The sequence below is a fragment of the Pristiophorus japonicus genome, chromosome 21 (assembly GCF_044704955.1).
Source record: "Pristiophorus japonicus isolate sPriJap1 chromosome 21, sPriJap1.hap1, whole genome shotgun sequence".
Taxonomy (NCBI): domain Eukaryota; kingdom Metazoa; phylum Chordata; class Chondrichthyes; family Pristiophoridae; genus Pristiophorus; species Pristiophorus japonicus.
In genome coordinates this window covers 29,640,827-29,660,008 of record NC_091997.1, presented here as the reverse complement: position 1 = coordinate 29,660,008, position 19,182 = coordinate 29,640,827, and the positions used below count along the sequence as shown (strand labels likewise).

The 19,182-nt window shown below is 44.2% G+C and overlaps 1 protein-coding gene across 3 annotated transcripts; it reads left to right on the top strand.

Annotated features, from left to right (window-relative positions):
• Nucleotides 1-4,839: 4,839 nt before the first annotated feature.
• psmb3 (proteasome 20S subunit beta 3) lies at nt 4,840-18,371 on the top strand. 3 transcript variants are annotated; one of them, XM_070864529.1, is made up of 7 exons: nt 4,840-4,977; nt 7,790-7,851; nt 8,111-8,295; nt 11,343-11,450; nt 13,122-13,299; nt 16,718-16,812; nt 18,107-18,371. In XM_070864529.1, the coding sequence occupies exons 3-7, from the start codon at nt 8,117-8,119 to the stop codon at nt 18,153-18,155; spliced, it is 609 nt and encodes a 202-aa protein (XP_070720630.1). In that variant the 5' UTR covers nt 4,840-4,977; nt 7,790-7,851; nt 8,111-8,116; the 3' UTR covers nt 18,156-18,371. The 3 variants fall into 3 exon arrangements, with proteins under 3 accessions (XP_070720630.1, XP_070720628.1, XP_070720629.1); XM_070864527.1 differs by lacking the exon at nt 7,790-7,851; XM_070864528.1 differs by lacking the exons at nt 4,840-4,977; nt 7,790-7,851 and adding an exon at nt 5,378-5,431.
• Nucleotides 18,372-19,182: the final 811 nt, after the last annotated feature.

Sequence of the window (19,182 nt, the reverse complement as noted above, 5' to 3'; positions counted from 1 at the left end):
ATGAGAAACTATCTTAATTACCTGTGCTTACTATTGCCTTTTTGACATGTGGACGGCGTAAATTCTGTTGGTATTTTAACAAGTTCAACGTGACATCTATCTACTCTCCCATTTCTGGTGTAGATACACGATCAAAGTGAATTCTTATTGGAGTCGCGGCAATAAAAACTAAATGCAATATTTCAAGGTGACAATAAATGTCTGCTCCGTCAGATATCTGAGTATACAACACATCTTGTATGAACCTGTATAAAACACTGGTTCGGCCCCAACTGGAACACTGTGTCCAATTCTGGGCACCGCACTTTTATACAGGTTCATCCAAGTCTGCAGCGTCCAAGATTCAAGGTTGTGAAGGCCTCAGAGAAGGTGCAGAAAAGATTTGCGAGAATGATTCCAGGAATGAGGGACTTCAGTTACGTGGATAGATTGGAGAAGCCGAGGTTGTTCTCCTTGGAGCAGAGAAGGTTGAGAGGAGATTTGATAGAGGTGTTCAAAATCATGAGGGGTCTAGACAGAGTGGAGAGAAACTGTTCCCATTGGCGGAATGATGTAGAACCAGAGGACACAAATTGGTTAGGATCTGGAATGCACAGCCTGAAAGTGTGGTGGAGGCACACTCAACTTTATTTTTCAAAAAGAAGTTGGATAAGTATCTGAAGGGAAAACATTTCAGGGCTACGGGGGAAAGGGTGTGGGGGTGGGACTACCTGAGAGTCGGCATGGGCTCAACCGGCCGAATGGTCTTCTTCCGTGCTGTAACCATTCTATGATTCTATGATCTTGTATGTATTACTCATTACCTTTAAAGGACTTATCTTTATGACAACTACCTACTTACACTTTATAAAACAGCAAATATATTTTGTTTAGAGCTTCGGTGTTGAACGCAAAACCAGAATATTCAGTTTGATAGAAAATCTACTTAGAGCAGTTTTTTGATGGACGTTATTTCTGCCCCTGGCAACATGTTTTTGCTGTGTATTAGAACAACGCAACTAACACTTGAGTCACAATCCGTCTTTAATTGTCCCAACGTCCTTTTTTTAAATCAAGATTGGATGGGGGGCCATCAGTTATCCATTTCATCAATTCAACACTGTGTTTGTGAAGCCACACATGTTACTAAAATATCGTGGACCACACAAACTGCATTGAATCGCATTGGATAATAATTCTCGGTACAGTAGGACACAATTGAGAGCACGGGAACAACTGGAGTTGCCACACTGTGGCAGAATGTGTTCATGGTTAAGCTTCCACCTTCTATTCCAAACGCAGACTATTTGCTCCAACAAAATAAGACTCTAGGTTGGGCTAACCCTGTCTCCTGAGGAAAATTACACTCCCTGCTAACCTTAGTAACGAAACGGCAACTATATCAACATCCACGTCCTTCCAAAATATGCTTCAGCGTGTAGGCCTAGGGATTGAAATCATTTTGATTTCCCTTATTCACTTCTAGTCCTCTGAGGGAGTGCGTACAGCATTCATATCCTTCACCCTCCTCGCCATAATGTTCCCTATTCTGAGCCGCTTGTTTGTGTCCTTTAATATTAGACCTCGCTAGCATACACCCTAGGAGGCTGCCCGCAGGAATTTATGTCCTGCCCGGTAAAATACGCCCAAAATCTTTTCAATTTCCCGCATCTTCTCGAATGAACGTCATTCTATCTCGAAATCAAAGCATCACTCGACATTGATAGAATCACAGCCTTTTAGAGTAAGCCTGTTTCTAAATTAACAAGAGATTATTTCATTTCAGCGTAAACTTATCTTATGAAAAGGAATAATTTGCTTCATGGACTATTTTCGCCCATACGGTTTTGAATTATACCGATTAATTCAGGCTGTACACACATATCACAAATATATTGGGGCAGACTGGATATGCACGTACTTGGTCCGAGGGCAGATTCCAGAGTGCAATTCGACTACCTTACTTCATTAAGAAGTCTGAGTTTCCAGTCAATCTGAAAATCTAGTTAACTAGAATTTATTCCAATGACTGATTAAATCGCATCAGGCGTGATTTGTGGTAAATATGTTGTTAATTAAAAGATTAAAGTTATTGTACATTGCCAGTAAGACAATCTGAATAGTTTTTTTTTAAACTGATACAAGAAGACTGTAAAGTTATACTGATTATCGATAGAACCAGAATTATGGACTACGGTTAATGTAATCCGGCGTTATAATTTTCCCTCTATTACTGGAATAAATGATTTCAAAATTGCTACGGCTTATATTTACATTTGGTGACATTCTCTGGTTTATTTAACTCTTATTACTAATCACAAATTTTGTTGTTGGAGAGCGGGGCAGCAGATATTGGGAGCACGCCGTTGTCCATTTCCGATGCCTTCTTTCACCGAAATTAAGAGATGTATGATTTATCGACCTACAATTGATTTATTTACAAGATGTATGTCTCCCAGTCTTAAAGAAACGCATTCGTTCTTTAAAAAATAACTAAGATTGTTACTGTCGGTGGGAGGGATGCCTCTCTGACAGGCACTGTCGTTTAAAATAATCTTCAGCAATCACAGAGAGCCAATTGTAAATATAGTCAATTGTCCCAGTGCCTACAGTATATATTTGTGTATATATCTGTGTACCATAAACACACCATTTTTTGTATGACAACAAGCAATGGCTGGCCCCTTTGAATCAAAGATATGAAATATTATATTAAAAGACTGATTCCAGCCACCTGTTCCTATGGAGTCATTATTTCTACATTCATCACAGAAAGGCATCATCACAGATTCCCCTAAAATAACGAGGGGTGGGGAGGGTCGGGGGGGGGGGGGGGGGATTGGGTTTCAGATCAGCCATGATCTTATTGAATGGCGGAGCAGGCTCGAGGGGCCGTATGGCCTACTTTTGTTCCTATTTCTTCTGTTTATGTTCTTATGAATGTATCTAGGTTCTTCTTCTACATCAGATCTAGGAAATCTTTTCCTATGAATATAAGATTGGTTGTGGAGTTGGTGCATCTAAGGCTTTCTGAATGCTACATTTCTGTTAGAATTAATAACAACAACTTGTATTTATATAGCATCTTTAATGTAGTAAACCACCCAAGGCGCTTCACAGGAGTGTTATAAGACACACCAACGTTAGTGTTCTTAATCAGGCCAACATCCCCAGCATCGAAGCACTGACCACACTCGACCAGCACCGTTGGGCTGGCCACATTGTTCGCATGCCGGACACAAGACTCCCAAAGCAAGCGCTCTACTCGGAACTCCTACACGGCAGGTGATCCCAAGGTGGGCAGAGGAAATGTTTCAAGGACACCCTCAAAGCCACCTTGATAAAATGCAACATCTCCACCAACACCTGGGAGTCCCTGGCCAAAGACCACCCTAAGTGGAGGAAGAGCATCTGGGAAGGCGCTGAGCACCTCGAGTCACGTCGCCGAGAGCATGCAGAAATCCAGCGCAGGCAGCGGAAGGAGCGTGCGGCAAACCAGACTCCCTAATCATCCTTTCCTTCAATGACTGTCTGTCCCACCTGTGACAGAGACTGTAATTCCCATATTGGACTGTTCAGTCACCTAAGAACTCAATTTTAGAGTGGAAGCAAGTCTTCCTCGATTTTGAGGGACTGTCGATGATGATGTATAAGACAAAAAAATTGACACCGAGCTACGTAAGGATAAATTAGGGCAGATGACCATAAGCTTGGTCAAAGAGATAGGTTTTAAGGAGCGTCTTAAAGGAGGAGAGAGAGGTAGAGAGGCAGAGAGGTATAGAGAGGGAGTTCCAGAGCTTAAGGCCTTGGCAGCTGAAGGTATCACCACGGTGGAGCTATTAAAATCAGGAATGCTCAAGAGGGCAGAATTGGAGGAGTGCAGATAACTTGGAGGAAATTACAGAGATAGGGAGGGACTTTGTAGAAAATGTGCTTTATGAAAATAAATTAAGACTTATAGCACCTTTCATGATCACAAGACGTCTCAATGCGCTTTACAGCCAATGAAGTACTTTTGGAGTGTAGTCACTGTTGTAATGTGGGAAACGCAACAGCCAATATGCGCACAACAAGCTCCCACAAACAGCAATGTGATAATGACTGTTTTTATGATGTTAATTGAGGGATAAATATTGGATAGGACACCAGGGATAACTCCTTTGCTCTTTCCTACATTACAGCAGTGACTACACTCCAAAAGTACTTCATTGGCTGTAAAGCGCTTTGAGACGACTGGTGATCGTGAAAGGCGCTATATAAATCCAAGTCTTTCTTGAATATGGTGCCATGGGATCTTTTATGTCCACCTGAGAGAACAGACGAAAGGTAGTACCTCCAACAGTGCCGCACTCCCTCAGCACTGGAGTGCCAGCCTAGATTGTTGTGCTGAAGTCTCTGAGGTGGGACTTGAACCCACAACCTTCTGACTCAGAGGGGAGAGTGCTACCCACTGAGCCACAGCCCAGAAATCCTTATTTTATTTATGCCAAAGGTGATTTTGTGGAAATTTTTAATATAAAAGAAACTACTGTGCATCTTTAAGTGATACATCTATGCATCTTTAAGTGCCAAATTGTATTTTTTTCTTCCCTCCCGACTCACAATATCAGCAACGCCTCACCCACAATCTCTTCTCCCTTTGTCCTGCTTGCTCTGCCCAGCGCTGGTCCTCCACTATCCCGGCATGCCCCCCGCCCCGCCGCTTGCCGGGCCCGCCCGCACGCAGTGACTGTTCACTTTTCTCTCTATCGCACGCACTTCAACCTAACCACCGGTGGGGGGGCCTTGACGGACGTCGCGGCAGACCAATGGGAAAGCTGGAGCGGCGGCTGGGTGTCAGTGAGCCAATGGCGGACCGCGGAAGGCGGGACCGCCTGGCGCGTCAAGTTAGGCTGCACGGTCAAGCAGGCAGAGGCTGGAAGTGGTGATTCTTTTTTTAAATTTTAAATCCTGTAAAATTCACCCGTGTTTGGGCCTGACTGATAACTGAGCAGAATGGTGAGTAACTAAAGGAGAAAATGCAACTTTATTTTAATGATTTACAAGTGGTTTGTTTAATTTGCAGTCAGCCAGGCCCAACCTGGCCAATGTGGCCTCTGCTTCCCCTTTTAAGCCAAGCCTCAATTTTTAATTCCTTTTTAGTTTCATTTTAAACCTGAATACAACTATCATTTGCCTTTATTGTGTCACGGCAATTTTAGGCACCTTTTCCAGGGAATTAATCCTCTGGAGCCTGCCTGCCTTCAGTTTTAGGGTCTTTTCTCAGCAACATGTAAAACTTGAATTGTTTTTCATTCTCTTCTTCACAATACTTGCTTTAGCTTCCCAATTATTATTGATTATTAGCTTTCCTGGATGATCTTAAGGCCTTGATGTCTCTCTTCAGTTACTTCCTCCACAATATTTCCAGTCACTTAGCTTTGACTTTAAAATCTGATAACTGAGCAGAATGGTGAGTAACTAAAGGGGAAAATACAACTTTATTTTAATGATTTACAAGTGGTTTGTTTAATTTGCAGTCAGCCAGGCCCAACCTGGCCAATGTGGCCTCTGCTTCCCCTTTTAAGCCAAGCCTCAATTTAGTCCCTGTGTTATTTTGTCTTTCTCACCATCTTATTTTTATTCCAGATTTGTGCAAATTTGCATGAGATGTATTTTCATAGAGATGTACCTTAACTTGTTACTTCATAAATAGGTACAGGGTGTAATATTCTCATAACATCGTGAAATACGTGAAACTCACTATCATTGTTGGTGAAATCTGATGCTGCGATCACTTTTAAATTCCCCATCAAAAACTTCATAAGCTCCAATTATTATTAAAGAATAACTCTAGTTGGAGTGTATTTAAATGCAGTAATTAATTCACTGAGCTTAATTCTCGTGGTTTATGCACTGTCAATCCCTTAGTCTTTGTAATCCACTATTGGTCTCCAACCCAACAATTACAATTTTACTGCAGAAAAAAATCCTGTCCAATAAATTACTTGGCTCTTAATAAATTTTCTATGGGGTTTGAACTTCCTTGATAGCAATCTCATTGGAATTTAATTTCTGAAATTTGGCACATCTGTAAAGGACTATCGAACTAGTTTTTCAATATTTAAATTGGCTTATTCCTGGATAATTTTGATTTTATTGTTTCTGCATTCAACTGCATTGTGAAAGATGCAGATTTGAGTGTATTGTCCATAGTCTTTTTACTGGAGTTGGTGGAACAAACCTTCATGAAAGGAATATCTCGTGCAATTTTTCCTGTGTTCTGATTAAGTCATTGTGCTTTAACGTTGTGCCAATAAGAATCTTACTTGAGACTTCAATGCACAAGTTTAAATTGTTTACCACCACCAACACTGCCAGGTACTGACCTGTAACCGCTGGCATTAATCCTAATGTTTTTTTTAAATTATTCACTGGATATGGGCGTCACCACCAAGGGTAGCATTTATTACCCATCCCTAATTGCTCCTCAGAAGGCTGCCTTAAACCGCTGCAGTTCATGTTTTGTAGCAGTTTGGTACAACTGAGTGGCTTGCTCAGCCATTTCAGAGGGCAGTTAAGAGTCAGTCACATTGCTGTGGGTCTGGAGTCACATATAGGCCAGACCGGGTAAGGATGGCAGATTTCCTTCCCTAAAGGACATTAGTGAACCAGTGAAGTTCTGGCTATTTCATGGTCATCATTACTGTTACTAGCTTTTTATTAACTGAATTTAAATTCCCCAACTGCCATGGTGGGATTTGAACTCGGGTTTCCGGATCAATAGTCCAGTCATCTGGATTACTAGTCCAGTAACAATGATTTGGACAAGGGGATTAAATGTAGTATCTCCAAATTTGCAGATGACACTAAGTTGGGTGGCAGTGTGAGCTGCGAGGAGGATGCTATGAGGCTGCAGAGTGACTTGGATAGGTTAGGTGAGTGGGCAAATGCATGGCAGATGAAGTATAATGTGGATAAATGTGAGGTTATCCACTTTGGTGGTAAAAACAGAGAGACAGACTATTATCTGAATGGTGACAGATTAGGAAAAGGGGAGGTGCAATGAGACCTGGGTGTCATGGTACATCAGTCATTGAAGGTTGGCATGCAGGTACAGCAGGCAGTTAAGAAAGCAAATGGCATGTTGGCCTTCATAGCGAGGGGATTTGAGTACAGGGGCAGGGAGGTATTGCTACAATTGTACAGCGCCTTGGTGAGGCCACACCTGGAGTATTGTGTACAGTTTTGGTCTCCTAACTTGAGGAAGGATATTCTTGCTATTGAGGGAGTGCAGCGAAGGTTCACCAGACTGATTCCCGGGATGGCGGGACTGACATATCAAGAAAGTCTGGATCAACTGGGCTTGTATTCACTGGAGTTCAGAAGAATGAGAGGGGATCTCAGAAACGTTTAAAATTCTGACGGGTTTAGACAGGTTAGATGCAGGAAGAATGTTCCCAATGTTGGGGAAGTCCAGAACCAGGGGTCACAGTCTAAAGATAAGGGGTAAGCCATTTAGGACCGAGATGAGGAGAAACTTCTTCACCCACAGAGTGGTGAACCTGTGGAATTCTCTGCCACAGAAAGTTGTTGAGGCCAATTCACTAAATATATTCAAAAAGGAGTTAGATGTAGTCCTTACTACTAGGGGGATCAAGGGGTATGGCGAGAAAGCAGAAATGGGGTACTGAGGTTGCATGTTCAGCCATGAACTCATTGAATGGCGGTGCAGGCTCGAAGGGCCGAGTGGCCTACTCCTGCACCTATTTTCTATGTTTCTATCACTATGCTACCGAACCCTCTACCAATCTTGGCATCTTATTGACAGTCTAGTGGCAGCACCGGACACAATAACAGAACAATTGAAAAGAATCTCATCCACAATCTGAGGTATGTTTCATTTTCCTTGGCAACATTTTAGAAGTATTTTGTCAGGGAGTGTAATGCATAAAACTGCTGCATTTTACAGAAATTCATCTGTAATGCCACAAAAATCAACACAATATTCAGGAAAATGCTTTGTGAATTATAAAAAAAATTGTGTTGCTGTTTTTTCTTAATCATTTTTCAGAAATATATTGATATGTATTAATAAGTTGTAAAATGCTGCAGGAGTTCCTAAGTTGCGCTTTTCTTGCACTTTCCCCAGTCGCACATGTCATATAACGGCGGGGCTGTCATGGCCATGAGGGGTAAGGAGTGTGTGGCAATAGCAGCCGACAGGAGGTTTGGAATTCAGGCACAGATGGTGACGACCGACTTCCAGAAGATCTTTCCAATGGGTGAGAGGTTATGTATTGGACTGGCTGGTCTCGGCACAGATGTACAAACTGTGTAAGTACACTGATCGAGGTTGGGTTTGTTTGATCTCCGTTAGGTGATAAGAGTTCCTCAGCTGGACAAGGTAGGATTTAGAGTGTCCCGTTCAGGCCCACCCAGGGTTGTTCACTTAATAAAGACCGCATGTAAATGAGCCACCTCGATTGTTCGCAGTGCTGATTTTAGCTGAGGCAGCTACACTGCAGTTGGCTTGAATTGTGTCAGCCGTGGCTCAATGGGGAGCACCCTCACCTCCTGAGTCAGAACATTGTGGGTTCAGGTCACACTCCGGGGACTGGAGTACAAAAATCAAGGCTGACACTCCAGGGAGTGCTGCACTGCGGGAAGTGCCGTCTTTTGGATGAGACATTAAACCGAGGCCCCGTCTGTTCTCTCGGGTGAACGTAAAAGATCCCATGGCGCTATATTGAAGAAGAGCAGGGGAGTTCTCCCCGGTGTCCTGGCCAATATTTATCACTCAATCAACATCATTAAAATGAATAATCTGGTCATTGTCACAGTGTTGTTTGTGGGAGCTTGCTGTGCGTACATTGGCTGCCGTGTTTTCTTCCTTACAACAGTGGCTTCGCGTCAAAAAGTACTTCATTGACTGTAAAGGTCTTTGGGGCGTCTAGTGGTCATGAAAGGTGCTATATAAATGCAAGTTCTTTCTTTGAATGGCCCTGGGCTAGCAAGGGATAAGCCTGCTCTCGATTACTATCCAGTGAATCTCCCTGGAAAGTGCGTATCTGGGCGGATATCTGGTGAAATGGTACCCTATGTGTACAAAGAACCTGGTTACACTCGCCATCTAGTCCCACATACAAAGGATGGCCTCTTGGCCAAGGTACTCAAGGGCTGCTGGTGCCCAAGAACCCCCCCCCACCCCTCCCCCCCCGCCCCCCCCCCCCAGCACCAGATAGCAGCTTTTAAGCAGAGGAGGAGAAATTTGGGAGAAGAACGGAAATAACTTTTTTAAAAGTTCTGTAGTTTAGGAGACAGGATTTCCTGAGTGATGTAAGGATTACAGATCCCAGTTCGCAGTCTGTTGCCACTTACCCATCTGCTGTGCTGAACAGTTCTCAACCCACAAGAGGGTTGTCCTATGAGGAGACCTTGAATATAATGGGCCCATATTCTCTAGAGTTTATAAGAATTGAGAGGTGATCTCATTGAAACATATAAGATTCTGAGGGGGATTGACAGGGTAGATGCTGAGAGGCTGTTTCCTGTTTCCCCTGGCTGGAGAGTCTGGAACTACGATTCATGGTCTCGGGCTAAGTGGTCGGCCATTTCGGGCTGAGATGAGGAGAAATTTCTTCACTCGGAGGGTTGTGGATTTGTATTTCTCTACCCCGGAGGGCTGTGGATGCTCAGTCGTTGAATATCTTCAAGATGAGATTGATGGATTTTTGGACACTACGGGGATCGGGCGGGAAAGTGGAATTGAGGTGAAGATCAGCCATGATCTTATTGAATAGTGGAGCAGGCTCGAGGGGCTGCATGGCTGACTCCTGCTCCTAATTCTTATGTTCACACAGCCATGTACCTCAAGAGGAAAAGGCTGTTTACCACAGCAGTTCCACTTCTGGTTACCTGAGCATACAGTGTGCCGCAGTAATCTTTTTCAAAACAATTGAAACACCGCTCCCCTGATGTCTCAGTCGGTTTCTCGGTGACTAGCTGAGTCATGTAGGCGAGGAGATCGCCGGTTCGATTCTCAGTCTGTGTTGAGCTAGCTGGTCACAGCTGGGGCGGCAGTAGGAGTGTCACAGCTGATCCGAGAGGCCATGCATTAAGGAGCAGAAAATCAAACCGTGGTCCTGCTCCTAATCGCAGTCCAGCATCCCATTTTGGAAGTGTCCAATTTATATAAAAAAAAAGACTTGCATTTATATAGCACCTTTCACGACCACCGGACGTCTCAAAGCGCATTACAGCCAATGAAGTAGTTTTGGAGTGTAGTCACTGTTATAATGTAGGAAACGCGGCAGCCAATTTGCGTACAGCAAGCTCCCACAAACAGCAATGTGATAATGACCAGATCATCTGTTTTTTTGTTATGTTGATTGTGGTGTAAATATTGGCCAGGACACCGGGGATAACTCCCCTGCTCTTCTTCGAAATAGTGCCATGGGATCTTTTACGTCCACCTGAGAGAGCAGACGGGGCCCCGGTTTAACGTCTCATTCAGAAGACGACACCTCCAACAGTGGAGCACTCCCTCAGCACTGCACTGGGAGTGTCAGCCTAGATTTATGTGCTCAAGTTCCTGGAGTGGGACTTGACCCCTCAACCTTCCGACTCAGAGGCGAGTGTGCTACTCACTGAGCCAGTTTAAAGTGGACATTAGCTGAAGACATGATCAGGTTCAATTGTGGGTACCCTCTCTCCCTCGCAGTGGTGGAGTCACAAACAGGTACTGGCTTTCAGCACTTGCATGCGAATAATGCACTTTTGGGTGAGGCGCCACAGGGTGACTGGCACCTGTAGAACCATGCCCCATATTTATTCATTCTTAAGATGTGGGCATCGCTGGCAAGGCTGGCATTTATTGCCTATCCCAAGTTGCATTTGTACAACTTGAGCTTGCTAGGACACTTCAGAGGGCCGCTAAAAGGCAAGAGGTCATAGTTGGAGGAACACAGAGTTCTCGGAGGAGCTTAATAAGCACGAAGGAGCATCCTTTTGGTTACAACCCTGCACTTTTGTGGAAATTAGATCAACTATTTTGGATCTCCTTCCATCCAGAGAAGCTCTGGAAGTGTTGGTGATGGGACCAGCTGGCATAACTGAGTGGCTCCATTTATCTCCATGGGAGCTGATCAGAATTGTCCCACCAGTCTACCAGCTCAGCATGCTGTGTAGAATTCAGTCTGCCCAAGACCTGGTTAGCACCTTTTCCTTTATCATAGTCCTTCGCATTTCAGATTCACCCACCAGATGCCACAGTGGCTACTGAATGCTTTTCTGACTTCCTAGTAATGTGACTCAAGCACTGTTATCCTTTGTGAGTTGAAGTAGTCCACTGCTCTTAACGCTTTTCCCATTTTATTTTCCAGTTCGCAGCGTCTCAAATTCAGGTTGAACCTGTATGAATTAAAAGAAGGCAGACAGATCAAACCCAAAACGTTCATGAGCATGGTTTCAAATCTCCTGTACGAGCGACGGTAGGTCATATACTCCAACCTATTGTGGAATGTTTGAAGTTACGTGGCGTGGTAGTGTCTGAGTCTCGGGTGCAAAGTTGCATCGCTAAGTTACACACACACATACATTTTGCGGTTCGAATTCATCATTCCTTCAATGGCACAATGAAGCCAAAATGTTTGGCTCCTTTTGTAAAATTTATCGGGAGTGAGATTTCTGAGGCCTCTGCCTGGCGGAAAAGGAGCTGTAGTGGCCCTAGAATGGTAGGGTGTGATTCACTACCCGGGTCCCACTGAGAATGGTGGGGTGTGATTCACCACCCGGGTTTTGCTGAGGGTGTAGCCGAGCCGCGTTGCCACAGGTTTACCATTAGGCGGCCACAAGCGCCCGCCTGAGTCGGGAAGTAGCCCCTTTAAATATGCAAATCAGACCATGATGTTCCTGTGGGCAACCAGGTTTGTAAACTGATTTCAAAAGGGATACTGGCCATCTGCCTTTTGGTGCTCCCTTTAGTTTGGTTCCAGAATACTAGCTGAATGTGCAGTCCACGCACTGGAGAAGGTGCAAGAAAGAAACTGTAATGGGGAGGAGCAGCGAGGAGAGATTAGAGAAGCTCTAGTCGAGGAATCGAGACTAGGAGCAGAGGCGAGATCCTCATCGAGGTAGATGAAATATTAAACGGTATAGATGAAGAAGGCAAACCCAGAATATTACTTCAAATTAGGTCAGGGAAGTGGCTCTCAAAAATAGTAATTTTAATTTGGAAAAAGTGTAAATTTTAAAATTGAAATGTTAGTATTGTCTCAGTAATGACTGTTTGCAGCTATCCCAGGCAGCATACTCAAAACAAAAATACTAATGAAGCTGACTGCTATAATGGGAGAGTTGGGATACTGGAGGGACGTCTGATTTTCTTTATACTAATGAAAGGAATATTGTTTTTAGATAAGTTTTGACAGTGTCACCTGCGGCTCAGTGGGCAGCGCACTCGCCTCTGAGTCAGAAGGTTGTGAGTTCAAGCCCAAAAATCTAGGCTGACACTCCAGTGCAGTGCTGGGGGAGCGCTGCACTGTCGGAGGTGTTGTCTTTCTGATGAGACGTTAAACCGAGGCCCCATTTGCCCCCTCGGGTGGACGTAAAAGATCCCATGGCACTATTTCGAAGAAGAGCAGGGGAGTTATCCCCGGTGTCATGGCCAATATTTATCCCTCATCCAACATAACAAAAACAGATTATCTGGTCATTATCACATTGTTGTTTGCGGGAGCTTGCTATGCACATATTGGCTGCCGAGTTTCCCACATTACAACAGTGAACTACACTCCAAAAGTACTTCATTAGCTGTAAAGTGCTTTGAGACTTTTGGTGGTCAATAAAAGGCGCTATATAAAGGCAAGTTTTTCTTTCTATAAACCTTGAAATTACAGTTGTCAGTGTTACTGGACAAAGGTTTGTTTGTATAACGTTCCTCTGATATTTGAATGCAGGCGTGAGTTAACCTGTTTAGTTTAGCTCCACGACTAACATAGAGGAAAATCATGTGAACGCAGTAAGTGTTCGACCACTCCTATCATCAGAGCCATTTCTGGGCTATAGAAGCCTCAGCAGGTTATCACCGTGTCTCTCGCGCAATTAATGACTTTCGTGATGTCGGTTTATGTTCTCCTAATTACCTTTATAACATTTTGCAGATTTGGCCCATACTACGTTGAACCAGTGATCGCAGGACTTGATCCAAAAACATACCAGCCCTTTATTTGTTCACTTGACTTAATTGGCTGCCCAATGGAGACCGAAGACTTTGTGGTCAGCGGAACGTGCTCAGAACAAATGTACGGCATGTGTGAGTCCCTGTGGGAGCCAAACATGGTGAGTGCTTCGTGCCACCCTGCCCAAGGCTCTAGCACATCGATCTGTTGATTAGCGTGGGTAAATGCAATTTATGCTGGTTTCATTCCTAAAAAGCAAATTTTCTGTTTTCTTTGGTCCTTACATGACCCGCACCTGGTGACATATAGAAACATAGAACCATACAAAATAGGTGCAGGCGTAGGCCATTCGGCCCTTCGAGCCTGCACCACCATTCAATATGATCATGGCAGATCATTCACCTCAGTACCCCATTCCTGCTTTCTCTCCATACCCCTTGATCCCTTTAGCCATAAGGGATCTCCTTTTTGAATATATCTAACTCCCTTTTGAATATATCTAACGAACTGGCCTCAACAGCTTTCTGTGGTAGAGAATTCCACAGGTTCATAATTCTCTGAGTGAAGAAGTTTCTTCTCATCTCGGTCCTAAATGGCTTACCCCTTACCCTTAGACTGTGACTCCCGGTTCTGGATTTCCCCAACATGGATTTAAATGACCAATATGGATCCGATTATGAAAAAAACAGCAGTGTTGAATTATAACCAGACTGTTCGCAACCTTGGTGTCATATTTGACCCGAAATGAGCTTTCGACCACACATCCGCAGCATAACTAAGACCGCCTATTTATACCTCTAACATCGCCCGTCTCTGCCATTGCCTCAGCTCATCCGCTGCTGAAGCCCTCATCCATGCCTTTGATACCTCTGGACATGACTATTCCAACGCACTCCTGACAGGCCTCCCACATTCTACTTTACGTAAACTAGAGGTGATCCAAAACTCGGCTGCCCGTGTCCTAACTCGCACCAAGTCCCGCTCACTCATCCTGTGCTCGCTGACCTACATTGCCTTCCGGGTAAGCAACGCCTCGATTTCAAAATTCGCATCCTTGTTTACAAATTTACAAATCCATCCATGGCCTCCCCCCCCTCCCCAAGATGTCTGCACTCCTCTAATTCTGCCCATGATTATAATCGCTCAACCATCGGTGACTATGCCTTCTGTTGCCTGGGCCCCAAGCTCTGGAACTCCCTGCCTAAACCTCTCTACCTCTCTTTTCTTCTTCAAGACGCTACTTAAAACCTACCTCTTTGACCAAGCTTTTGGTCATCTGTGCTAATTTCTATTTAGTTATCTCGTAACACTCCTTTGAAACGCCTTGGGATGTTTCACTATGTTAAAGGCGCGACATAAATGCAAGTTGTTATAAAGAAAAAGAAAGACTTGCATTTATATAGCGGCTTTCATAAACCAGATTTTTTTTAATTCATTGTGTGTGGGCATCGCTGCCGAGGCCCATCTCTAGTTCCCCTTGAACCGCAGAGGGTAGTTAAGAATCTACCACATTGCTGTGGGTCTGGAGTCACATGTAGGCTCGACCAGATAAGGATATTAATGAACCAGGTGGGTTTTTATGACAATCTGATGGTTTCGAGGTCAAATTATTGAGACTAACTTTTATTCCAGATTTATTTAAATTAATTGAATTTAATTTCTCCAGCTGCCGTGGTGGGATTTGAACTCGCGTCTCTGGGTCATTATTCCAGGCCTCTAGTCCAGTAACACAACTACTATGCCACTGTACCCATATGTACCAAAGCACTTTATGGCCAATGGAGTAATTTTTGAAGTGCAGTCACTGTTGTAATGTGGGAAACGCGCAGCCAATTTGTGCACAGCAAGCTCCCACACACAGCAATGTGATAATGACCAGATTTAGTGATGTTGACTGAGGGATAAATATTGGCCAGGTCACTGGGGAGAACTCCCCTGCTCATCTTCGCAATAGTGCCGTGGAATCTTTTACATCCACCTGAGAGAGCAGACGGGGCCTCGGTTTAACATCTCGGCTGAAAGACGGCACCTCCGACAGTGCGGCACTCCCTCAGCACTGCACTGGGAGTGTCAGCCTAGATGTATGTGCTGAAGTCTCTGGAGTGGGACTTGAACCCACAACCTTCTGACTCAGAGGCGACTGTGCTACCCACTGAGCCACAGCTATATGATTTCCTGTGCTGTGTTGTTCTGCCTTTGGGGAAGGATTAATTGAAAACAAGCATCCAGGATTAAATGGGGCATCCTGTAATAACAGGTGTCTTGAATTTTGCACAAAAGTTCCAGATAAAGGGCTGAGCTGGCACTGGACTTACCTTGTTGTAAGATTATTTACGACTGGTGAGAGTGTGCGCTAGAATCTTTTTCTGTATATGCTGTTCCCTATCCCCAACCCAATGTTCTCTGCTGTGTTGAAGCAAATGATTCACTGAAGTACAGTTCCACAGATACGGGTCATTCAGCTGTCCTGAGCTTGAATGAGTCCACCTCCAACGTCCACACATCTGTAAGATAACTGGATGAAAATAAACTCTGAAACCTTAGTGATTCCCTCCTTCCACCTCCCCCTCAACCCCCTCCCCTCCCCCCCCACACACACACACACACACACACACCCCGGGTCACTGAGGCAATGGCAGCACCCCTAATGGTTGCAGTTCAGCTAAATCTACACAGACTAGGGATCAACTCTGGGACTTTCCTGAACAGTGCGGCTCAGTGCCACACCTGATGGGATCTGTAACCGACTGAACCAGGGGACAGATTTGGGCTTTTTATATAGTACTTCTGTGTTTTGTTATACAGGACTGCTATGCTACAGACACGCACACCCACACCCGTCCCCGCACCCACACCCACACCACATCTGGGCAAGATTTACAAGGATGATACCAGAAACGCGAGGGTATAAATATCTGGAAATGATGAACAGGCTGAGTCTTTTTTCGCTTGGGGAAAAAAAAAGGCTGAGGGATGACCTAATAGATGTCTTTAAAATGATGAAAGGTTTTGATAGAGTGGATACAGGGAGAGTGTTTCCACTTGTGGGGAAGAGCATGACTAGAGGCCATCAATATAAGATAGTCACTAATAAATCCAATAGGGAATTCAGAAGAAACCATTTTACCCAGAGAGGGGTGAGAATGTGGAACTCGCTACCACAGGGAGTAGTTGAGGCGAATAGTATTGATGCATTTAAGGGGAGGCTAGACAGCATATGAGAAGGGAGTAGAGGATTATGCTGATAGAGTTAGATGAGGAAAAATGGGAGGAGGCTCGAGTGGAGCATAAATGCCAGCATGGACTGGTTGGGCTGAATGACCTGTTTCTGTGCCGTATATCCGATGTAATCCTATGTATTCCAGGCAGCATCAAGACATGGGAGGTGTGAAGTGGCCTCCCTGGGGGAATCGCACACCTCTGCATTGTAGGGTCGGACTGGGAGTGACTTGGTATTTATAATGTTCCTTTGCAGCAAATCAAAAGTGGCAGTACAGCTGCACTGTTCAAGAAAGAGCGAGCTTGCGATTGTACAGCACCACCTTTGCTAAAATACTAAATGAATATTTCAATTGCAGGAACCAGAGGATCTGTTTGAAACCATTTCTCAGGCCATGCTGAATGCAGTGGATCGAGATGCTGTATCTGGTATGGGTGTCGTCGTTCACGTCATGTAAGTTTGGAATATTTCTTTTACACACGGCAGAGTTTCGATCTTTCTGTTGGCGCACTCATTTTGTGCTATTTTAAGACAATCATAAAATAAGCAGGTTAATGACTTAAAGTAGCAGAGAAAGGACTGCTGCCAAAGGCAATTAAAAAAAAAAAAACCTTAATTAATGGGATGTGGGTGTCACTGGCAAGGCTGGCATTTATTGCCCTTGAGAAGGTGGTGGTGAGCCGCCGCCTTGAACCGCTGCAGTCCGTGTGGTGAAGGTGCTCCCACAGTGCTGTTAGGGAGGGAGTTCCGGGATTTTGACCCAGTGATACTGTACACCTGTGTTGCTAGATCGTGACCCTGGGTCCAAAATCGATACATTTAATGCTACGGGTGATAGCAATACAAGAGCAGGGGATATGACTCCTATCCCATGAGTGGACCGGCCTGATAATCTGCTCATAACTTTGCCAGTCATAAGTTTGGGTTAGTGCCACAAACATGATAGATTTGTGTCCTACAGCTCTGGCATTGCACTTTTTTTTTATTGCAGATGAGAAAAATAATTTTAATTCGAAATAGAGAAGTAAATTGCGTAGATTGCATCACTGTAAAACCATTTTTTTCCACAGTACCATCTCTTAATTATGGTATCTCTTGTCAACCGTGAAGGTAATAATTCAGGGAGGTGTTATCGCACGTGGTCCTTGTTCAATTCGTAGCACATGAGCTCGGGGCCGTTCATTCCCGAGAGATGGCCATTTCCATTGACCTGCCAGCAGTCTCGGAGGTTCAACTTGCTGTAATCTGGCTTAAGCAACAAGTTGAGCAACTGCTGCAGACAGGACTGTGTGTTGTTGGCAAAGCATTTACTTCCGACAATTGAGCGTGGATGCAAGTGGAAAATGGTTTGACTTTCCTCGAATCATAGAATGATACGGCATAGAAGGAGGCCATTCGGCCCATCATGCCTGTGTCGACTCTTTGAAAGAGCAATCCAATTTGTCTCTTTCCCCATAGCCCTGTAACATTTTCCCCTTTCCCTTCAAGAATTTATCCAGTTCTCTTTTGAAAGTTATTATTCAATCTGCTTCCACCACCCTTTCAGGCAGCGCGTCCCACATTATAATAACTCGCTGTGTTTCTTTAAAAAAAAATCTAATCTTGTCTCTGGTTCCTTTGCCAGTTACCTTCTATCTGTATCCTCTGGTTACCGGCCCTTCTGTCAGTAGGAGCAACTGCAGCAAGGAGCTTGTGTATCTATAATTGTTGTATCCTATTTGCTAACCTCTTTTGTTCTTCCTTGCAGTGAAAAGGACAAGATTACCACTAGAACATTGAAGGCTCGCATGGATTAAAAATCAAAATCTCTACAGCAAACTTGGCAATATTTTTTTAAGTGTAACTTTCTTTTCTGTCCTGACACACCTAAAATAGCGGGAGAGTATCTGTCTGTCAAAACCGGATCATTTGAATTGAATAACTTTCGTATTATATTCGGTGGTCAATGAATATTTTGTTTATAAGACATGTGTAATTAAAAAAAGTAAATAAACTGGCTATATAACAAGGAACATCTTAAGCACGGAATACTTTGATATTCCTCTTACCTACTGTGTGTGTGGTCTGTCATAAAACATGTTGATTTTATTTAAATAGCAAATATAATTTTTTTTGGGGGGGGGGGGGGTGAGAGGAAGAATTCAAAGCAGACCCCACACTGGGCAGCTAACATTCAGGCAGAGTTGTATGATTCAAATATGGATCTGCAATGTCTCAACATGGCTGTATCAATCTAGAAAAGAAAGACTTTCACGACCACCGGACCTCCCAAAGCACTTTACAGCCAATGAAGTACTTTTGGAGTGTGGTCACTGTTGTAATGTGGGAAATGCAGCAGCGAATTTGCGCACAGCAAGCTCCCACAAACAGTAATGTGATGACGATCAGATAATCTGTTTTTACTGATGTTAATTGAGGGATAAATATTGGCCCAGGACACCGGGCAGAACTCGCCTGCTCCTCTTCGAAATAGTTCCATAGCATGTTTTACATCCATCTGCGAGGGCAGACGGTGCCTCATTTTAACATCTCATCCGAAAGACCGTATAGCACTCCCTCAGTACAATACAGGAGTGTCGGCCTAGATTCTGGGCTCAAGTCCCCCCAGAGGGACTGAAACCCACAACCTTCTGAGTCGGAGTTGAGAGTGCAACGCTATGGAGACCGTCTCTGTGCTGCAGACACTTTCGGAGTCAGTGTAAAGTGGAAGCAAAACACTGGGTTCTGGAGTGTAATAGGAGCAGGAGTACGCCATAATGGTACTTGTCCCTGGCCAAAGATCGCCCTAAGTGGCGGAAGAGCATCCGGGAGGACGCTGAGCAC

What these genes read in the sequence shown, in the direction of transcription:
- psmb3 (XM_070864527.1), top strand. An exon ending in GGCACAGATGTACAAACTGT is followed by an intron (nt 8,296 to 11,342) that starts GTAAGTACACTG and finishes TTTATTTTCCAG; the next exon opens with TTCGCAGCGTCTCAAATTCA. An exon ending in AATCTCCTGTACGAGCGACG is followed by an intron (nt 11,451 to 13,121) that starts GTAGGTCATATA and finishes AACATTTTGCAG; the next exon opens with ATTTGGCCCATACTACGTTG.